At 42.2% G+C, this 19,574-nt stretch overlaps 1 protein-coding gene across 1 annotated transcript in view; it reads right to left on the bottom strand.

The window, feature by feature from the left end:
- Positions 1-241: 241 nt before the first annotated feature.
- LOC114645254 (ciliated left-right organizer metallopeptidase) overlaps positions 242-19,574 on the bottom strand; it is a 31,689-nt gene continuing 12,356 nt past the window's right edge. Inside the window, exons 9-16 of the mRNA XM_028793127.2 lie at positions 13,220-13,400; positions 13,057-13,126; positions 9,093-9,189; positions 8,902-9,006; positions 1,973-2,110; positions 1,283-1,551; positions 1,001-1,183; positions 242-848 (exon numbers count right to left, since the gene is read on the bottom strand). Of these exons, the coding sequence (XP_028648960.2) occupies positions 638-848; positions 1,001-1,183; positions 1,283-1,551; positions 1,973-2,110; positions 8,902-9,006; positions 9,093-9,189; positions 13,057-13,126; positions 13,220-13,400 (1,254 nt within the window). The 3' untranslated portion in view covers positions 242-637. The remainder of the gene's footprint in view (positions 849-1,000; positions 1,184-1,282; positions 1,552-1,972; positions 2,111-8,901; positions 9,007-9,092; positions 9,190-13,056; positions 13,127-13,219; positions 13,401-19,574) is intronic.

The raw sequence follows: 19,574 nt of genomic DNA, 5'->3' as shown, positions 1-19,574 counted from the left end.
ACTTTTAAACTTACACTTCTACTGTAAAACTTCAGTAAAAACAATATTTAGAATTAAATTATTGTCAATATCGCATTGAATTTTGATTCCGTGTTTGGACTTACACCCTGGCATGCACTAGAAAGGGTGGGCAGTGTGGCACCAGACTTGAAACCACAAGTTTGCCAGGTCACTGTCATTCCTTGTGTGACCCTGAGCATGTCATTTCATCTGCCTGTCCTCCAGTTATAAATAAATAAATAAATGTAAACAATTCGGAAATTGAAACATTCCTTGTTAATCTAGGAAGGTACCATCTTAAATATTGATGTTCACTGGGACTGAGCACCACATAGTGCCGCCTGGTGGTGGTCGCTCATGGAGTTTCCTGTGAGTCATTTACAAAAATGATATTAAAAGATCTACTAGAAGTACCCCAGGGTCTTTCACAAAAGGAGGACCACCAGTCCGGTGCATTCTTCTGAATAGATTCCACTCTCTCTTTCCACACGTGGCTTGGCTTGATCGTGCCTCTTCAGCAGATATAACAGCCTCCTATGAGGTTCTCTTCATTTCCCAGCCCAGGCTTTCCGTTCAGCTCAGCCACTATTGATGCCATCTGTAGAGAAGCATGGCAGCGCTCATAGGACCCACTGCTTCAGCTCTGGTGGTGAACCCGAATCCTGGCCAGACGCTTCCTCTTGTAGAGCAGAGTGAGGCCAACACAAACCAAGGAGAACGCCAATACCATCCCTAGGCCGCCGCACAGGGTGGCAACAGCCACTGGAGACATCGCCCTCTCTGTAGAGGAGTTGGCTGCCCCAGGCAGGGCAGAGATATCAGGAGAACCAACAGATGAGCTCAGCAACCTGCAGAGACAGACAATGAAAAACGTGACGTGAATGGACACACTGATGTGCACTCTTTTTAAAAGATCTGAAGCAGATGCAATAAGACAAGTGAGGAAAATCTGCTTGGGCAATTTTGGGGTATTCTCAGGAGGTACAAAGAAGACACTTACTTGACTTCATAGGCAATGTAGTTGGTCCCCTGCAGCCAGTAGGAGATTTGTCTTTGCTGGACTGATGACCACAGCGTTTGGTACACATCGGCGAGGGACATGGTCCTGCACTCGGGTGACTGCCACACCAGATCCAGGGTCAGGTGTAAGGGGTCACGAAGCAAAACATTTTGAAAGTGGCACCTGGAGGACAGAAAGGACAGATATGAGGCTGGATGTGAATAGGGTGACACCTACAGTATGTGAGACGAGGCCTAGTAGGTCAGGATCAGGTGGACTCACCGGTCAAGTCCAGTGGCATTTATCATGGCCTCCACTGGCAGATTGGCATACTGTGACCATGTTGTTGTAGATACCTCAGAGGTCTTCTCCATGACCATGAACACAACCTCAACAGAAGAGGACATCACCATGGCAGACGCCCCTGTAGTGGATGTGGGACTGGTGACAGAGCTGACAGTTGTGGCTTGCACGAAAGGAGCAAGAAGACCTCTTGTAGGGCCACATAGGCGGCCATCTGGACAGAACAAGACCCCTGTGTATCCTGGTACCTATGAAGGGTGAAGATAGAGAAACAAAATCAGAAGTGAAGACAATCCATATGTCCATATTACGGCAGTTAGGAAGTCAAACCTGGAGGCTCAGCAACAAGCAAAACTTGAGAGGCTTCAATTCAACAAAAGTGTGTACAAGAATAGAAAAGAGAAACAAAAACTGACAGGAAGGCTAAAGATCAGGGGGCACAGAGTCCCTGAGAAATCCCAACACACACACAAAGGCTGTTTAAACAGAGCAGATATAAAACCCCATGGTATGAACTGTCATTATGTGATTTCCATGAGCTACGTTTTTAGAGTTCAATTTATAAGATCACTCAGGTGTTATTTTGTGTATAGCGCCTCTCACAGTGGGAGTTTCACAAGCACTTCCAGCCTCTCCTGATCTTTCTTCTCGCCCCCCTCATCTTTTTACCTGAATTGCTTCTCCAGCCGTGCAGTTCAGCCAGTCTGACCCCAGAACCTTCACCTGGAAGGCATTCTCTCCGGTACATCTGTGCAGATAACAGCTCCCGGTGAGGCTGAGCGCCGTCTCATTCTGTGAGGTGGAGTTCTGCATGAGAACATGTGAGAACATTGTGATGAAGTGTGACTACGGAAAGAAGCAGCAGAGCCCTCGTCACAGCAGCGAACAGACTGGGTAGGCCATTTTGTAACAGCAAATGGGTTTATTAATGTGCAGTATAAGGCCTGAACATGTCTTCACCCCACTTGGAAGTTTCTCGTTATACAACACTGAATCTTTTTTACATTGAACAACAGAAAAAGCCTCATTGGTGCAAAAGTGAAAACAGATCTCTACAAAGCCATCTAAATTAATTACAGAATAACTGACCATCTAAGTATTCACCCCCTTTAATATGACACCCCTGAATCCTCACTGGTGCAGTCAATTGGTTTTAGAAGTCACAGAACTGGTGCAATGGAGATCACTGGACTGGGGTTTCAGCGGATTGTAATCTCTAAATGCTCCTTAACCTACACGATAAAAACAAAAGAACATTAAAAAGAACTCACTAAAAACATCGCACATGTACTGTGTCAGTGTGCCCGTGTCGATCAAACACAGGAAGCTCTACAGTTTACTTGTGACTTTACGCTGTAGGAAGATACGTAAATAAATCAAGGTAAATAACATTCAATCTGACTTTTATATAAGTAACATTTACATTTTTTATATAAAGACCATCACAAAACATAATCACAAACCGGACTTTGTACGATACGTTGATGAGCTCTGTAAGCCGTGCTGCTTTGTTGAAGGACAGGTGTGGGGCAGACTGACTGGCAGGATGATGCCTGACCTGTTGCTGCATCCAAACGGTGCCATCTTTCGCCTTTACGCCTGGTGCAGCTGCGTTGTTCTTATATGTGAGTGGACGTTTATTGTGAGGGGTGGGGGATGCTTCTGTTTGCTTTCTCTGACGTAGAACCCTCATCCAAGTTCACTTCTGTTATAGCACATCTTTATTTGAAAACTAACAGTGTCAGATCGAGGGGAGCGTGAACGTGACTGAGAGAATAAAACTGAATAATAGAAAAAAAAAATGCTAATAAATTTACACCGGCTGTTACAGACTCAAATCAACTGTATGTTATTATATAATAGTAACAATAAGAGCAGCTCACTACTCAAAACGGTAAATGCAGGAAGGACCTGGAATCGAACCCACAACAATCTTGATTATGAGACAGTGTTTTTTACCTCTGCACCAGCCAAGTGGATGTGTCAGCATCATACACTAACCTGATTTCTTATTCTTTGGTTATATTCTTAGATAAAAGTGCACTTGTTTTGTTATACTTGAACCTTTTGTTAAAGTGCTTATTTGATATTTGGACTTCAGTCTTCACACATTATACACTTCATGTGTACATTTTGTACTATAGCATGAGAAAAGTTTGTGTTTTAGTCATATCTTCAACTTTTCTTGCCTCACATTTTCTTTCATCCTACATTTACATAGATCGTTGTAGACACGGAACACACATGAAATGTGTTCCAAATAACGATTGTCACAGGAGGCTGGGGGACAGACCCAGACGGGACGCCTGGAAAGACTGGGAAGTGGTTTATACATCCCCCAGGCCACGAGGGGGCAACCACCCTGGATCAGGAGAGGACCACAGGAGAAGAGCAACAAGGCTCAATCCCATTGGGGCCCGTGGCCACTGCCAGGGGGCGCCCCGAGCCTCAGAGAGCCCGGGAAACATGCACTTCCACCACACCAGGGAAGGTGAAGGAAGATCCTTCCAGCGATGCCCGGAGTGCTTCCAGGTGCAAGGGCAGCACTTCCACCACACCAGGAAGTGCTGCCGGAACAGTGTCATCAGGCACCTGGAACACATCCAGGTGGGAATAAAAGGGGACACCTCCCTACAATCGGGAAGCTAGAGTCGGGAGTGGGAGCAGGACGAAGCTCCCGTGAGGAGAGGAAAGGCGGCCCACGGACATTCAGAAGAGAGACCCGTGGAGAGGGTGATTGGTGCTGGGAGCACTGTGTGCTGTGTGAAATTTTGTATATAATAAACGTGTGTTTTGTGGAAAGTGCTGGTGTTAGCCTGATGGTGTTCGGAACCGAGCTCACACAATATATTATTTACCCTATACAACTCCAGACACCTCACACCCATATAAACAGACTTGAGCTGGGAGAACTTTTTGTCCGACTTGAGCTGCGTTGGTGGGAATGAGATAGCAGGCTGCTTGCTGATTGACACATTTTCAAGACAATGACGCTGATGACAAGGTGCAAAGGAATTTAAGGTGGCCCGGCATTACAACATTTTTTGTAGGCTTCAGGGATTCTCGTGTTAAAAACAGCAAATTCAATATCCTGGAGAATTTGTGGCTGGACTTGGAAAAAGCTGCTCACTCATCATGTCCATGACACCTGACAGAGCTGAGGCAGTTTTATAAAAACAGGGAAAAACGTCAGAGTGAAGATGAGCAAAGCTGAGAGAGTCAGAGAGGCCTGTGCACTGACTGAAGGCTGTTATGGCTGCCAAAGGGGCTTCTGCTATATACGGAGTTGAAAGGCGTGAATATTTATGTGATCAGTTATTTTGTGGTTTATATTTGTCATTAATTTTGCACCTATTTGTTTCTACCCTGACATTAAAGTCTTTTTCTGTTGATCAGTGTCAAAAAAGCCAAATTAAATGTAACTTTCAAAGGGATGAATACTTTCTGTATGCACTGTATATGCAATATGTACATTAGTAATATTAATAATACATTAGTAATATTATTACCTTACCTTATCTTTTCCTTTAATTCATCTTCTGCAGTGGTGTATCTAGTACCAAGAGGGCACAAACTACAATTTCAAGATCCTAGAAATCCAGTCATACGAGTTCAGATGGCCCTTCTTAATTCCTCATGTATTCGTCTTTTGTAAGCACCAAACTAACTGTTTCACTCCAATTCAATGTTAGTCCTTCCCTTCACAGTCTTCTACTCTCACATTTAGCATTTCATGTATTTCTTCTGCTGAAAGTTAAGTGAAGAAAAGGGCTAACATTGAATTGCTGGAAAACGTTTGGTATGGTGCTTACAAAAGAGAAAGCAGTGGCAGAATGCCAGGTAAAAGTAAAATCCAGAAATGTCAAGCAAGTGGATCACTTTAGTTACCCGTGTGGCATATTAACAAGATTTAAAAAAAAAAAAAAATGATCACGAAATCAAGAGAAGGACTGCTATGGCAAAAACAGCTTTTAAGAGTTAAAACACACACTTAAAATACCAACACATACCAATGAAAGGAAAGGTGAACATTATGAGGTGTTAAGTTTGGCCTCTCTTAATTTTGTGAAACATGGACTGCAAACAAAACAATGGAAGGTGGACTAGAGAGCTGTGAGATGTGCTCTTTTAGAAGAATGCTAAGCATTTCTCTTTCCAGATCAAGCAAAAAATTAAGAATTATAAGGAGAGTACAGGTAAAAAGAAATTTGCTAAAGCCAATGTCACATTACGTGACTTTTTTGTCATGTGTGCATGTCAGATTTGCCAACCACAGCCGCTGATCTCGTCACTGCACCATGTCATCTTACACGACTGAAAATCGCAGCCCATGTCACATTTACTGACTGAGCGCTGATCTCAGAACATGGTCGTGCCCGCCCCTTTTCTTGACAGCCAATAGCATGCTGCCTGATGCAACTGCCGCAGTGTGCTGGGTTAATTGCTGCAGCGAGCTCAGCAGCAATCTCTGCCCTTCATTTCCCGTTTCTATTCTGTTATGGTGTGTGAAATATGAGACATCAGACAGACGAGCTTCTCTTCCATTTGTGAGGTCCATTCAGCTGCATTTTCGGCCCATTTTTTCTCATTTCCTTTCTGTTTACCTTCATAAAACATGAGACATCAGGCAGACAAGTTTCTCTTCTATTTGTGAAGTTCAAAACATGCGTATTTGTTCTTACTCATTGCTCCTTTCTATGCATTGTACTTCTTGATGAACATTCATTGATTATCAGCTCCCCTGCATGCACAGCCGGCTCCTCCGACTAACAAGAAAATCAAATCTGTTTGACTTTATCCTGGCCATTCGCAGACTGGGTGGTCTCAGTCATTGGGGATGTGACATTAGATGACGTCTTCACGGGAGCCTCACCGCCGACTGCCTCCAACTGGCTAAGATTATGTAAATGAATGCTATGACGGAAAACTGCTGGAAAAGTTGTTGATGGGCAATTAATGGACAATTAACATACCTGGGACACATCATCAGAGTTGAAGGTATTACTGGCTAAAATAATTGGGACATGAGCAGAGAAACCCCATTGGTGGAAAGTTCAGGAACAACAGGAGTTGCAATGAGATTTTTAGTATGGCAAGAGAAAGAGACAAATGGAAGACCAAGACCAGGAACGTCTGCATCGGACACGACACTTAGACAGAGTTATGTATTAAGTTTCCTAGGAAGCAATAATGTGTTGAATAGACATAGATAAGATAATAAGTAATGGTATCTATCCACTACGTATAAAAATGGCTGTAAAGGTGTCATTCATTTCTTTATCTTCTCTCCTGCCTCTCTTGACAGAGGACCTGCACAGTGTGGTTGTAATAAATAATCATTTGGCCAGATGATAGTAAATGTAGACACATGTTTTCTCCAGCAACCAGTTTGTAGGAGTGATAAAGCTTAATGTGATCTTTTAATGACAACTGACCGTCAGTCATTACAGCTCTGTCATAACAAACCGTGTAAGTGACTGCACACAAAGTGATCGGCTCGTAATTTGCACCCTCCTGTTCATAGATTTTCTTCCCCAAACATTCCCATATCTGCCTCAGCAGTCCATCCAGCTCTGCTCGCCACCAGAGATGCTGTACACCCAGGCTTCCCTCCAGTCTGAAAATGCACAACCGGCCCTGCACCTTTCACAAGGGTGCTATTCATTATTCGCTGTCTGCTTCACATTTTTCACATTCCCCTGTGATTCACTGGCACCCCATCCAGCACTGATTCCTGCCAAGATGTACACCAGTTCCCAGCAACCCTGAGCAGAATTAAATGGATATGACAACAGAGAGAGGGACATTAATAACAATACTCACTATTCTCCCTAAAAATACCCACAATTATATATTACAACACGTCACGTACAACATTCTCACTACACGTTATTCACAGTCTACTGCACGCCCTACTAAGTTATTAACCGTGCGTCCCATTTGACCCACAATCAGATGACGTGCACTCAGCTTGTCCACGGTCTACACAGTCACCTGAGGTATATCCACGCTCTCTTCACACAGGTGGTGCACTAGGTGGTATGCCAATTTAAGGGGCTGGTGCTGACACCCCATCTTCTTCCCTGTGAAGGCCACTGGCTTTGGGCCTTGAATGATTGTTTGCTCTCCTATACCAGGACCACACGCTCCTTCCATGCTCTGATGTCATAAGCCATACCTCTCTGGGACAAGGGGGGGCAGTGCTGTTCGTCCCATAGCTCAGAGATGCCACCCAAGGAGGACCCCCCTAGCCCCATCCACCATGCCCCATGAAGCCTTTATGCATGGATGACATAAAAGCGGGCTGATCCAGGAAGGTGGTATAGCATTTTAAAGCAGTATCCGATGCGGACAGCGAGCTCCCGTTATGTTGCTTTATACTGTCAAGGCTGACTGAAGCCCTTCATTTGGTACTCCAAGCGCACATTGTTGATTTTCATTACCAGTTAAAAGAAGCAACCCAGTTGGTGTCCCCTTAATTCAGTGTCCAGATAAGTTGCCCACCACATTTCGCTCCTGGTAATTTTCACCCCCCCCCCCCCCAACATTTCGCCACAACTATATTTTGCCCCGGTATTTATGAACATATCTATAATTGCAATTAAAAATTTAATAAACCTTACCCAACATTGAATATAAAAAAGTTCACTCAGGTAGTGTTCTTATATGACTCACAGATCAACGTGTTCCACTGAAAATAGTATGCGTGATTGCCTCCATAAAAGGTGAGCATTGTACTTAAAATTTAATCCGTGTTATGTGATATAATATTGTCCTAGATTTTACGCTTTTTTTTTGCCAGCACTACGGCCGTTTCAAGACGTGCGTTTACGGTTTTCGCCGCCTGATTATCGGTGGTACGTGGCCGTGTTGAAGAACCATCAACACCTCGCAGACAGTGCAATTATCAAAATTGTTGCGTCACCACTCACCGCATCATGTATTACGTTCTCACTGAAAGTGTTATTTTTTGCAATGCCGTGACATTGGCATGTGCCTCTGCAACATAACAGAAATTATTTTTTGTGAACATTAAAATCACAAAGATATTAATTTAGTACATAATTCTATTTCACGTTTGTTTTTTTGCCATGGCATGTGATACTAATTTTTGTAAAATCGTTTGGATTCGTTTAATCGAAATATAAATTTATATATGTTTACAGAGCATTTCATTTAAGTGATGCACTATTGCTAACTTTATCATTTTGCTACAAAAATGTTTAAATTAGGAAAGTCAGTTTTGAACACTGAGAACGATTATTCACTTTATTCTTTCTAGAAACTTCCAACACTCAAAACGCCTGGGTGTGGGTATTAGAAGTTACTGGGGTGGGGGAGAAATGTAGTGGGGGCAAAATGTGAGGGGCGAAATGTCCGTAAACCCGTTAATTCTCGAGTATTCCCTAAATGATAATTGGTGCCCCCATCCCCATGTCCATGTTCATTGTGCACGGTGAGAAATAGTGATCTGAGATTAATGTAAATCAATTTTAAAGTCCAATCCCCACAGTTCTATTACATCCATGACCGAGTGTAAGTCGCACTTTAATGCCTCGTGTAGCGTGTCATACAACAGGAACAGCAGGAACTCTTACCTTACGGGAAAGATTGGCGAAAAAACAGCGGCTCTCTGGACCAAAAATCTCCCCACTTAACCAAGTCATGGCCACTGCACCATTCGCTTCCATCCAGCATGCGCTCTGAAAAATCAAAGTTTATATTTCAGTAAATAAGAGGCAGGATGTCCTGTAGCGACAGAAACAAATAATAGAAATGACAAACTAACGTCGTTACTGAGGGGTTTGTATATCCGACATCCTTCCAGAAAGTCATCAGTGGTGCACACACCTTTGTCAAAATGTAGGTAGTGACATCCAGGGCCACTGCAATGATAAAGAGGTCATCAATAATAATTAATTAATCAATTACATTTATATAGCACTTTTGTAAAGTGCTTTACATAGACAGTAGGGAGTCACTTCAGCCATCACCAATGCGTAGCACCCACCTAGATGTTACAACGGCAGCCATTCTTGCATCAGTATGCTGACCAAACATTAGCGATTAGGCGGTAAAGGAGAGACAGGGAGAGATGGTCAGTAAGAGACGGGCGATAATCAAGGGGCGAGAATGGCCAGGCCGAGGTAAGCAATTTAGCCAGGACATCGGGATACACTCTGCTCTTTATGAAGGATGCCCAGGTATCTTTTATGATCACAGAGAGTCAAGACTTCGGGTTTACTACTCATTCGAAGGACAGCACCAATATTTACAGTTCACTGGCCCCTCCACTGCACTGGGGCACAGATTTCCACAGAGACCTCATGGTAAGCACCCCCAGGTTGCTTTACCGGCACCTCTTCCAGCTGCAACCCCAGTATTTCCTAGATGGTCTCCCATCCTAGTACTGGCCAGGCCCAAACACACTTAGAGTTTCAGGTGGACTACGTGTTCTGAAGTGTTCTCAAGGCCTGAAAAGGGTGGAAGATCAGAAGAGAATAAGAGAGAATCTGAACTTTGCTGTTGGAAAGAACACCATGTCAATGGATGGACATGAAAGTAGCTAGTGCACCATTTCTTTTTGGCTTCTGGTAGGCTGTGTGACGGCACCCTAACAAGTCTGGGAAAGTCAATTGATGGATTGAAGGTGACATGCTTTAGTGCACTCCTCTGAGGGAAGACATTTTCTTTCCTCTTTGAAGCCCCCACTTGTGTACTTCAGGCAGGAATACTGTGTCCCTTTCTCACATCCTGTCTGCTGCCAATTCTTCATCTGACAAGAAGAACCTTTTTAAGGGCAGTCAGGACCAGGTGGGAGTGTATGATATTCCATTTCCAGATCTGTCTCCTGTTGACTCATTGACACAGCAATCTTGTCATAATATATAATGAGAAGATGATAGGTCCATCAAAGTTGTTTGACTAGCTGAAAGCTAAGCTGTCCCCAGATATCACCCAGTCATCTTCATTTACGTGGCTTATCCATTTGTGCGAAGAAGCACTCCCTGAATTTTCATCCCCTTCATTTCCACTGACACTCACAGTTTTCTTTCTCAGGACAAAAGCTGCTGAGCTCATTAAAGTCTCTCTCTGGAACTCTCTGGGCTCTTTGGCCCTTGACCTTTGGAAAGCCCCCTTCCTAAATCTTAGTCTGGTAGAACTGTTGGTGAGTAGAACCAGTGGCCCATCTGGAGAAAGTACTGAAAAGTGCCCCTCTCAGTCCTGACTAGTTAAGAACTGTCTGGCAACAGGTCGGTGCCACAGCCTTGGGCATTAAAGGAATAGTCCACCTGGAAATTGATGTTAATTTATATGTTACTTATGTCATGTAGTTTTGTGGATATGGCTGAGAAAAAATTTTCAATCTTCATTTTAAAATTCATGCAGAATGGACACACATCTTTTGATAAGACAGGTGTCAATGGAGACCAACAGGCAACAATACCAAAAACATCCATGGAAAAATCTGTAGATACGCCTACTGTCATTACATTTATTTTCATATCAATGACCCACAGCTGGAGTACCTCGAGATTATTTAGTGGCAGTCTGTGACCTTGTTGAAATATCTCAGATATACACAAGCATGGCCGCATTCTCTTTCTGTTTTCACTTGCTTTTCTTTAACTTGTAATCTTTAGTTTTAGGCCCATGACTTTTCCAGTGATTAACACTCATCGCATTCATTTATATAATCTGAGCCAGTTGGAGGCACTAGGGGATGCGCTCCCATGAAGACGATCTTTTAAAGTGACATACCCAATGACTGAGACCACCTAGTCGGTGACTGGTGAAAACAAAGTCAGAGGGGCAGGCTCTTTGCGTGCAAGAGTTGAGAACCAATGAGCGTTCACTCAGCAGAACAATGCATAGAATGCAGTAATGAGGGATTAGGAACACACGTGTTTTGAACCTCATAAATAGAAAAGAACCTCATCTGTCTGATGTCTCGTGTTTTATGTACCACAACAAAATGGAATAAAGAAATAAGGGTCGAGACTGTGTCTGAATGCACCTCAGCCATTAACTCTTTGTACAGCCTCCATCAGGCAGCACAAGGGCTATGAACCTCACAAACAGAAGAGAAGCTGGTCTGTCTGATGTCTCATATTTTACATATCATAACAGAATGGAAAAAAGAAATAAAAGGCAGAGATTGGCGCTGAACCTACTGCAGCTTTTAATACTTCGTACATCTCTGGCTCCATCAGGCAGCACTCTATTGGCTGTCACAATAAGGGGCAACCATGACTGCTCTTGAAATGTGACATGGCCTGCAATTTTCAGTCGTGTAATTTGAGATGGCGCAGTGACAAGATCAGTGACTGCAAATGGCAAACCTGACATACTCCACAACAAAAATGTCACATAATGTGACATTGGCTCTCCTCATCTCTCATCGCACTTTGTAATGTTAATCTCACTTAACGCACAATGGTGTCCAATGGATAAGCTGCTACTGGCCTGAAGGTGGGTCTTCAATTCAAATGCTCATTTTAATTTGGCTGTGCTTCATTTTTGTTCGAAAGAGTGTTTTTCCAGCAGTAGTTCAGATGACAATATTTTAGTAATAACACATCTTTGAGATGTTGTGAACATGCGACTGGATTACTTCACATGTGGATTATGCAAGACAACTACAGTGAGATTTTGTTTTCATGTTTTTGATATTCTTTGCTGTTGGGTTGCTAGGGTTGGTCATCATTTTCTATTGTTATCTCCGAACTGTTTGAAAACACGAGACTAAAAATTTTCCACAGCCATCAATACAAACGCCATTGGGTTAATAAAAGATTAAAACAAATACCACTTTTGGGTGGAGTTAGTCCATTGACCCACACTGCTTCACTCCATGTCAGTCTTCATACGCTGCTCAGACGTCCTCACTACGTCTGCCTTCAGTCTCTTTTTGTCTGATTTACACCAAACTGTTATTCTTATGCTTATGTGGGAATTCAGGGAGAGGAGATATGCGGCAGTGGAGGGTAAAGTTTTAATCACTGTTAAAATATTGTTTGTTTTCTTTTCTTTATTAACTATTTAAAAATCAAAATACATTTGATGCCCCCAACCAAAGACGTCCTTAAGTATGCGATGTGTTCATTAGTGGAATGGATTCTGCCAGATTATAGCGGCACTTTGAGGCTGCAGATTCAGTTGTAAGTCATCATAATGGGGCAGAAAGAAGCGCACCACCACTCATGAAGGGAGGATGGCCCCAAAGTAATTAATCTGTGGACACAGAAATGTAAGAATAGCAAGAGTGGTGGGCTGAGGAATAGCTAAGCCTCATGCGTTAATAGGTGGCACCCACAAGATCCATTCAGAGAATGTTGGGGTCCCTGCTGTTATGGAGGACAGGTTGACTGGGAGGTACCCACAGTGCCAGGCTCTCTAAATATGCTATGGAACTCCAGGGCTTTTCTGGCCTTGCTAATAGTTCTAGGGATTGCCGCCGTGTAGGCTTTAAAAGCCAGTTCCTATCAGTGAGCACAGTACCCAGTGGTGAGATGTTGGCATGCATTCAGCTGCAAAATGAAAGGGGGACCAGGAAAAAGAGTGAGGAATACGGCAGAGGGAGTGCTTGTGTGAAGGTACTGTGGATGGGCAAGCAGACAGGCCACCCCACTGGACAGACAGGCTACTGAATCTATGGCCTGAGGTTGCTGCAGGCAAGTTATTTTGTTTCTGTTTCACTTGTGGAAATGATTTTGCCATATCCATCTGAAGATCATATCACAAAGTCTTACCTCCCCATGCAGAAAAACTGAGAGGTTTGAGCAGAGCAGGAGGATTTAAGCCCAAATGAGTCCCCTTCTCCTGCAATACATGAAAGACGTGATGAAAAAGCCAGCAATGGTTAAGGTAGACTGAACCCCACAGCATTTATTTATAAAATCCAAAATGGCCTACCGGCTCCCCAGATAAGAGACTCTGCAGCACTCATGTTCACCTGGTACCATCCAGTGTCGGCCAAGGCAGCCAAGGTAATCTGGTCAATCTGGACGTGCCACGGCTCCCCCAGTGAGGCAGCCATTATGGAACCCTGTAAGAAGCGAGCTTCCCAGTGTGAAGAGAGCATACCTACTCCATCCTGGATCAGAGAGACACAATGTCACAATATGAATTTCCCCTTGGGATTAATAAAATATCTATCAATCTATCTATCTATCTACAGTATCTATCTATCTATCTATCAATAGAGAGCAGGGGATCAACTGATGTGAACCACAGTTGAAGATGGTCGAGAGATGTGGTCATCTGTTTGACATGGCTGAGCTGCTGAGAGCAGATAGACTTGCATCTTTGCATTAATACGTAATGCAATTTACAAAGAAAACTTAGGGTGGAGATGTCCTAAGGGAAGACTCCACAGGTTGAGAGATTAAATGAAACATTGAATAAATGAACTCGACAAAGACATGTATTCATTTCTTTGATGTATTTTCTCTGAAACGGGTCTATCATAATTATTTAATCACTTCCACCATGCCACACTGGTAAGCACTCTAATGGTTTTAAGAAAAAATTGACCACCTGAGGAATTCTGGAGGCCACATGGAGCACATCTGTAGCTGGACTAGAACTGATGATCGAGCATTACAAATGAGGTCAACCATTTCTATTTTTTTCAATATTTCTATTTATGGATGGCATTGCCACAACATGCCACCAAAACTGTTGCCTATTCATTGGTAACCTGATTTGCTTATTCCAATATTGAGTCACCTGTGCAGGAAGAATCAGGTGTTGTGACGATGCGGGTTTGCTGCATGCTCCCGTCACCGTCGGTAATGTTGCAGATGAGCTAAGCAGTGAGGCAACAACATAGCAAGGGGATGGTGCAAAAGTGTCAAGTGCTTTTATTAAAACAATCAAAACAAAAACAATGTCCAAATAAATAAATGCAGTGCTTCCAAAAAGAGTCATTACATAAATAATCCATAAAACAAAACGTGGAGGTAAAAATCAAAAAATAGAAAAAAAAAACACAATCCTTTAAAAATCGAGGTTAAAACACAATGCAGGAGCAGTACTTTAAAAACACAATTCAGAGCCCGGTGCTTCTTTTACCCTGCCGTCTCTCCCGCTTCTCCTGTTTGGGCCCCACAACAGGAGAGTCGTCCTCTCAGCAGCTGACCTTCACTCCGCTCGACCGGTCTGGAGGCCTCCCGATCCCTGGCTTCGGTCGCGCACTCATCCCAGACCGAGACTTGGTTTCCTTGACGACCAGGACGCTCACGTCAAGGACTTCACCCACCAAGCCTCCCGACTCCCGCTGCCTTCCCAGCCTTACGCGGCCAGTCGTCCTTCTGCCGGTCACTCCCGTTCCTTCCTACAATGCTCAGCGAGAGCGACCGCTTCCTTTTGCTCCCACTGAGTGTTGGCCAAACACCCTTCTTGGGGCTCACCTTCCAGCTGCCTGTCTGCGAGCCTGCACGCGCTCACTCGCTCCCTCTCTCTCTCACTCACACCGGCTCTCACCACCCTGCTTCATGCTCTCCAGCAACCTCCGTCTTTCTTTCTCTTTCCTTTTTCATTCTCTCTTTTTACCTCCCTGGCTGACGCGCGCTTCTATATATCAAGAGGGCAAGGCAGCTGTGGCAAATTAGCAGCCCCAGGAACAATCACAGATGCGGGCGGTCTCTTACCTGTGCACTTAGGTGAGAAACGCCCACATCACAAATTGCCCTGAGAACCGCTTCAGCCACACAACCACCACACCCCCTTGCTAAGCCGTGAGCGCAGTGATTATTTATTTTAAAAACTGGCCTTAGAACAGGAGCTGGGGACCTGCTATACCACAGGTGTATCAAGAAAGAAACTAGAAGAAATGTCAAAGCACACTTGTGAGTAAATATGGACTCATATGGGGGAAATGTATAATTTATAATTACCAGAGGACATGTGAAGGAAACCAGAGGACTAACTTCAACCAGGTCATTAGGGATGGGATTTGAATTGAAATCAATGGAGCTGTGAGACAGCAGAGTTGACTGCTCTGTCACTCTGGTGACACTGATGTGCCGTAATTTCTTTTTAGGTGCATTCGTATATAATGTGCAGAGCACCTATTGCAATAGCCCATGTCTGTCTGCCCACATGAAACAATTCTCTCCATCATAGACCAGTTTTGTTGAGATGTGGCACATTTGTTCTTCAAGGAAATGTATCAAGACAGTTTAATTTTTGCTTAGATATCTTGAACTGATTGAGCTGTACAAAGTTTTCAAGAATTCCCATTGAAAAGCATTGGCGAATTTGCAAGTTCATCCATCTCAAAACAGAGAAGCATTCTGTGCGAATTCAACTTGGAATTAGTTTACTGTTACAATTGGACCTTGAGAGTAGTTGCCTGAACTTGTATTTTTTTGTATTTTTCCTCTTTTACTCGTCTGACAGCCACTTGAATGCCCAATGCAGGCGAGTCAAACTCAGGGCAGAGCAGGGCACACGCGCAAACAGCTCACACAGCACTGCTGCTGCTGCTTTAGAGAAGTTAACTAACAGAGTACCAAAAAAGTGACTTCTCTGGAAATAAATCAAAGGGGAGAGCAATTATGTAAGCATATTTAAGACAACATTGGTTGAACAATATTATATTATTATTGAAAAGAACTGGCATTATCAACCTGCAGCTAAATGGTATTTGAAGTAATTAATAACACAGAAAAGGTGCAGCTACCCGACACATTAATGATATAAACATAGGGTGTGTTTAAAAATGGACCGTGGTGTTGGGTGGGGTGGAGCTTCAGTGGCTTAAGCCCCTGATCTTTCAGTCCCAGATATACATAACCAATTGTGGCGAGCCCCTGATCTTCTTGCCCATTGTGTGCTATTCGCAGAGGTGGGTAGAGTAGCCAAAAATTGCACTCAAGTAAGAGTAGCGTTACTTCAAAATAATATTGCTCAAGTAGAAGTAAAAAGTAGTCATCCAATAAATGACTCAAGAGTAAAAAAGTATTTGGTGAAAAGACTAACTGTTTGATCATAATAAATTATTTATTTTTTAGACATGTTGTAATAAGACAGACAAAAATATAAAATAATGTGCAAATCCTGCTATTTCCAAATAATAAAATAAAAAATGAGTAAAAATAAATAACATCTTTACAGAATAAAGATGCACAAATAACACAAAGTTCCAAATCTCAGTTTTTCACAACAAAGCTTTTGAAGCCAATACCTACAGTAGGTAACATGTATGTTTGAACAGTGCAAACTACTTACAGTGACAAGATAACCTGACTGTACACTGACAGTATCATACTGTATATTCACTTGCCCTCCAAGTAGCACAGCTGATAGAAAATAGCATTGGAACAAGGCAGCTTGTGCACATACAAGAAGTCTCACTTTACCATGACAGCCTGTGTCTGTGTATGTCTGGTTAAAATGTGCTTGTTGCTCACTCAGAGAAGTGCTGGTTAAGCTTCAGCAGGAGTTGGCTCTCAAGGTTCTAGCAGTGAAGCTGTGACCGTTTAGCAGTAAACAGCAGCCCCGCATGACTAAAAAGTCTCTCACAGGCTGCATACGCAGGAAGTTTGTGTGTGGTCATGTGACTGCATGGCTACATCTGATTGGTGAAACGGAGTCATGTGATTATTGTTGCTATGTCTGATTGGTGAAACAGTCATGCAGTAGATCCACTGGCACTTTCTCTCTGGCAAAAATATAGCGTATCTAATGTGTAAATGGGAAAAAAAGTAACGATTCGAGTGTTTTGCTAATGTAGCGGAGTAAGAGTAGCGTTTCTTCTTCACAAATGTACTCAGGTAAAAGTAAAAAGTATGGTGCAGTAAAACTACTCTTAGAAGTACAATTTTTTTAAAAAGTTACTCAAGTAAATGTAACGGAGTAAATGTAATTTGTTGCTACCCACCTCTGGCTATTCGTATTCCCATTATACAATAAATTAGTTCCTTTTCAGGTTCTTACTTATTTATATACTTTTAATGGATTACTGTGTTTTAACTAATATTAATAGCTAGATGGGGAACTTATTTAATTTTCTTTCCTTCTTTCATAGGTTAATGTTGACTCACTTTTATGTTAGTGTTGGTCATTTTCTATTAACAGATATTTTCCAGTTGCTAATTATTGAATACTACTCTGTTAGGTATATTTTCAAAAAAATTATGTTGAAGAAAATTGAACAACAATTAGTAACTGACCCTACACCACTAACACACATCAATCAATGCCATTTGTACTTCACTTGAATTGCAGTTTGCTGTGTATATAAGCTAAGGAGCCACCACAATCCTATTTGTGCTCCGTTTTTAGCCCCAATGTGAAGTGCTTTAAAAAACATGTATTTAATTGAATCTACTAACATATGCAATTGCATTCTTATATCACTGTTACTTTTGAATAGGACTAATTGTTACAAAACTATTTAATAAACAAAAATGTAATAACTGACTCCTGGACAGGGTTGCCAGGCATCCTGGTTTGAACAGGACTGTCCCGAGTTCAACAGACAAATCCAAGACGATTCCTGCATTGCCTCATCATTTCAGTTTTTATATTGAACATCTAGTTAAAGAGGCTGGATAAACTTTTGTAGACAGCCTAGCGTACCACCTTTTATGAATAAAATTTGTGTCGGCTGAATCCGAGTGTTTGAATCGTGTATGTTTGTGTCGTGCTTATCATTGCTGCTCGTGTGTAATTTATATTGAAAGTGAAGTGCTAGTGATAAAGACTTTTCAACTATTTACATATATTGTGTTGTATTATATAAAACATAAAATCATGTTACAATTTATAACAAACATACCAATACCTAAATTTTGAATGAAAAAGAAATGAAGAAAAAGAAATAAAACTGTGTGAAATTGTTACCATATATTCATATTTATGTTAATTTAGTATGCATTGAAATATTGCATTACTACTCATACTAAGTTCATGTGAAAGTAAAATAAGGAAAAATCAAGATTTTTTAACATTACTATGATGATAAGCATTATTTCTTCTGTTTAATACAAAACATTTTGATTTAAAAAAAAAAATAATATATTAACATGTAAAAACTTTTCATCTTTATACTTAACATATTTTTTTTGGTCACTCAAAATGTTGGCAGGCTCGATCTGTGATTTTGGAAAACTGGCAACCCTCCTCTTGGATGAAGTAAATAAAAATGTGAAATGCTGCAACTTTCCTATCCGTTAACTTAGTCGATGAACGCACCTGAATGTTACGCCATGTGTACATTGTCTAACTTGTTTAAATTGTGCTGAAAACTGCGCTTTAGGATGTTAGCTGTCAGCGTAGGCACCAATAGCCATGTGATTTTAAAAGGAATCAAACAGAAAACAGATGAATGAATAAGTGGACGTTATGAAGGAGGATTCATTAATTTGAAAATTCTTAATTTGTCTTTTAGGCGGCATGGTGGCGTGGTTGCTAGCACTGCTGCCTCGCAGTAAGGAGACCTGGGTTTGCTTTCCGGGTCCTCCCTGCGTGAAGTTTGCATGTTCTCCCCGTGTTTGTGTGGGTTTCCTCCCACAGTCCAAAGACGTGCAGGTTAGGTGCATTGGCGATCCTAAATTCTCCCTGGTGTGTGCTTGGTGTGTGTGTGCCCTGCGGTGGGCTGGCGCCCTGCCCGGGGTTTGTTCCTGCCTTGTGCCCTGTGCTGGCTGGGATTGGCTCCAGCAGACCCCCTGACCCTGTGTTAGGATATAGCGGGTTGGATAATGACTGACTGACTGACTAATTTTTCTTTTTCCACAGAATGACCATCTTATGTGGACAAATGAATCAGGAAATATATTGGGAAAGAAGACGTTAAAGCGAGCCGGTGTTCAGATATATTTTAATTTGAGTGGTTCTCGATTGTGCACAACTCTGCACATTTTGCAGATGAAAAGTTGAAAGTGAAGCTCAATGATCAGTTTTGATTTGCATAGTTTCTTATAACTGACACTAAAATTCTTTTGCTAGCGATTTTGCAATTTCACAGTGCACAACTCACTAAAAGGAGATTTTAAATGTTTTTATATTTGCAGAAAACTAGGAAAACTGGTCCATAAAGTTTTGGCCACATTTCCATATTTATGTGCGTTTCTTTTCTGCAACTATGTAATACAGATAATCAGCTGCACACTAGTAAGATCAATTCTGTTTATGCCGTGTCGTCCACATCATTGCAGAGGTCCAGTGCGTTTTTTTTTTTTTTAAAGTGAATTGCTGCATATATTCCAGACGAAGACACACCAAACACACCACTGGGCATGTTACTGGTTTTTTTTCCTCA

Source organism: Erpetoichthys calabaricus, chromosome 2 (assembly GCF_900747795.2).
Source record: "Erpetoichthys calabaricus chromosome 2, fErpCal1.3, whole genome shotgun sequence".
In the NCBI taxonomy this organism is placed as follows: domain Eukaryota; kingdom Metazoa; phylum Chordata; class Cladistia; order Polypteriformes; family Polypteridae; genus Erpetoichthys; species Erpetoichthys calabaricus.
This window is presented reverse-complemented; position numbering and strand designations above follow the sequence as displayed.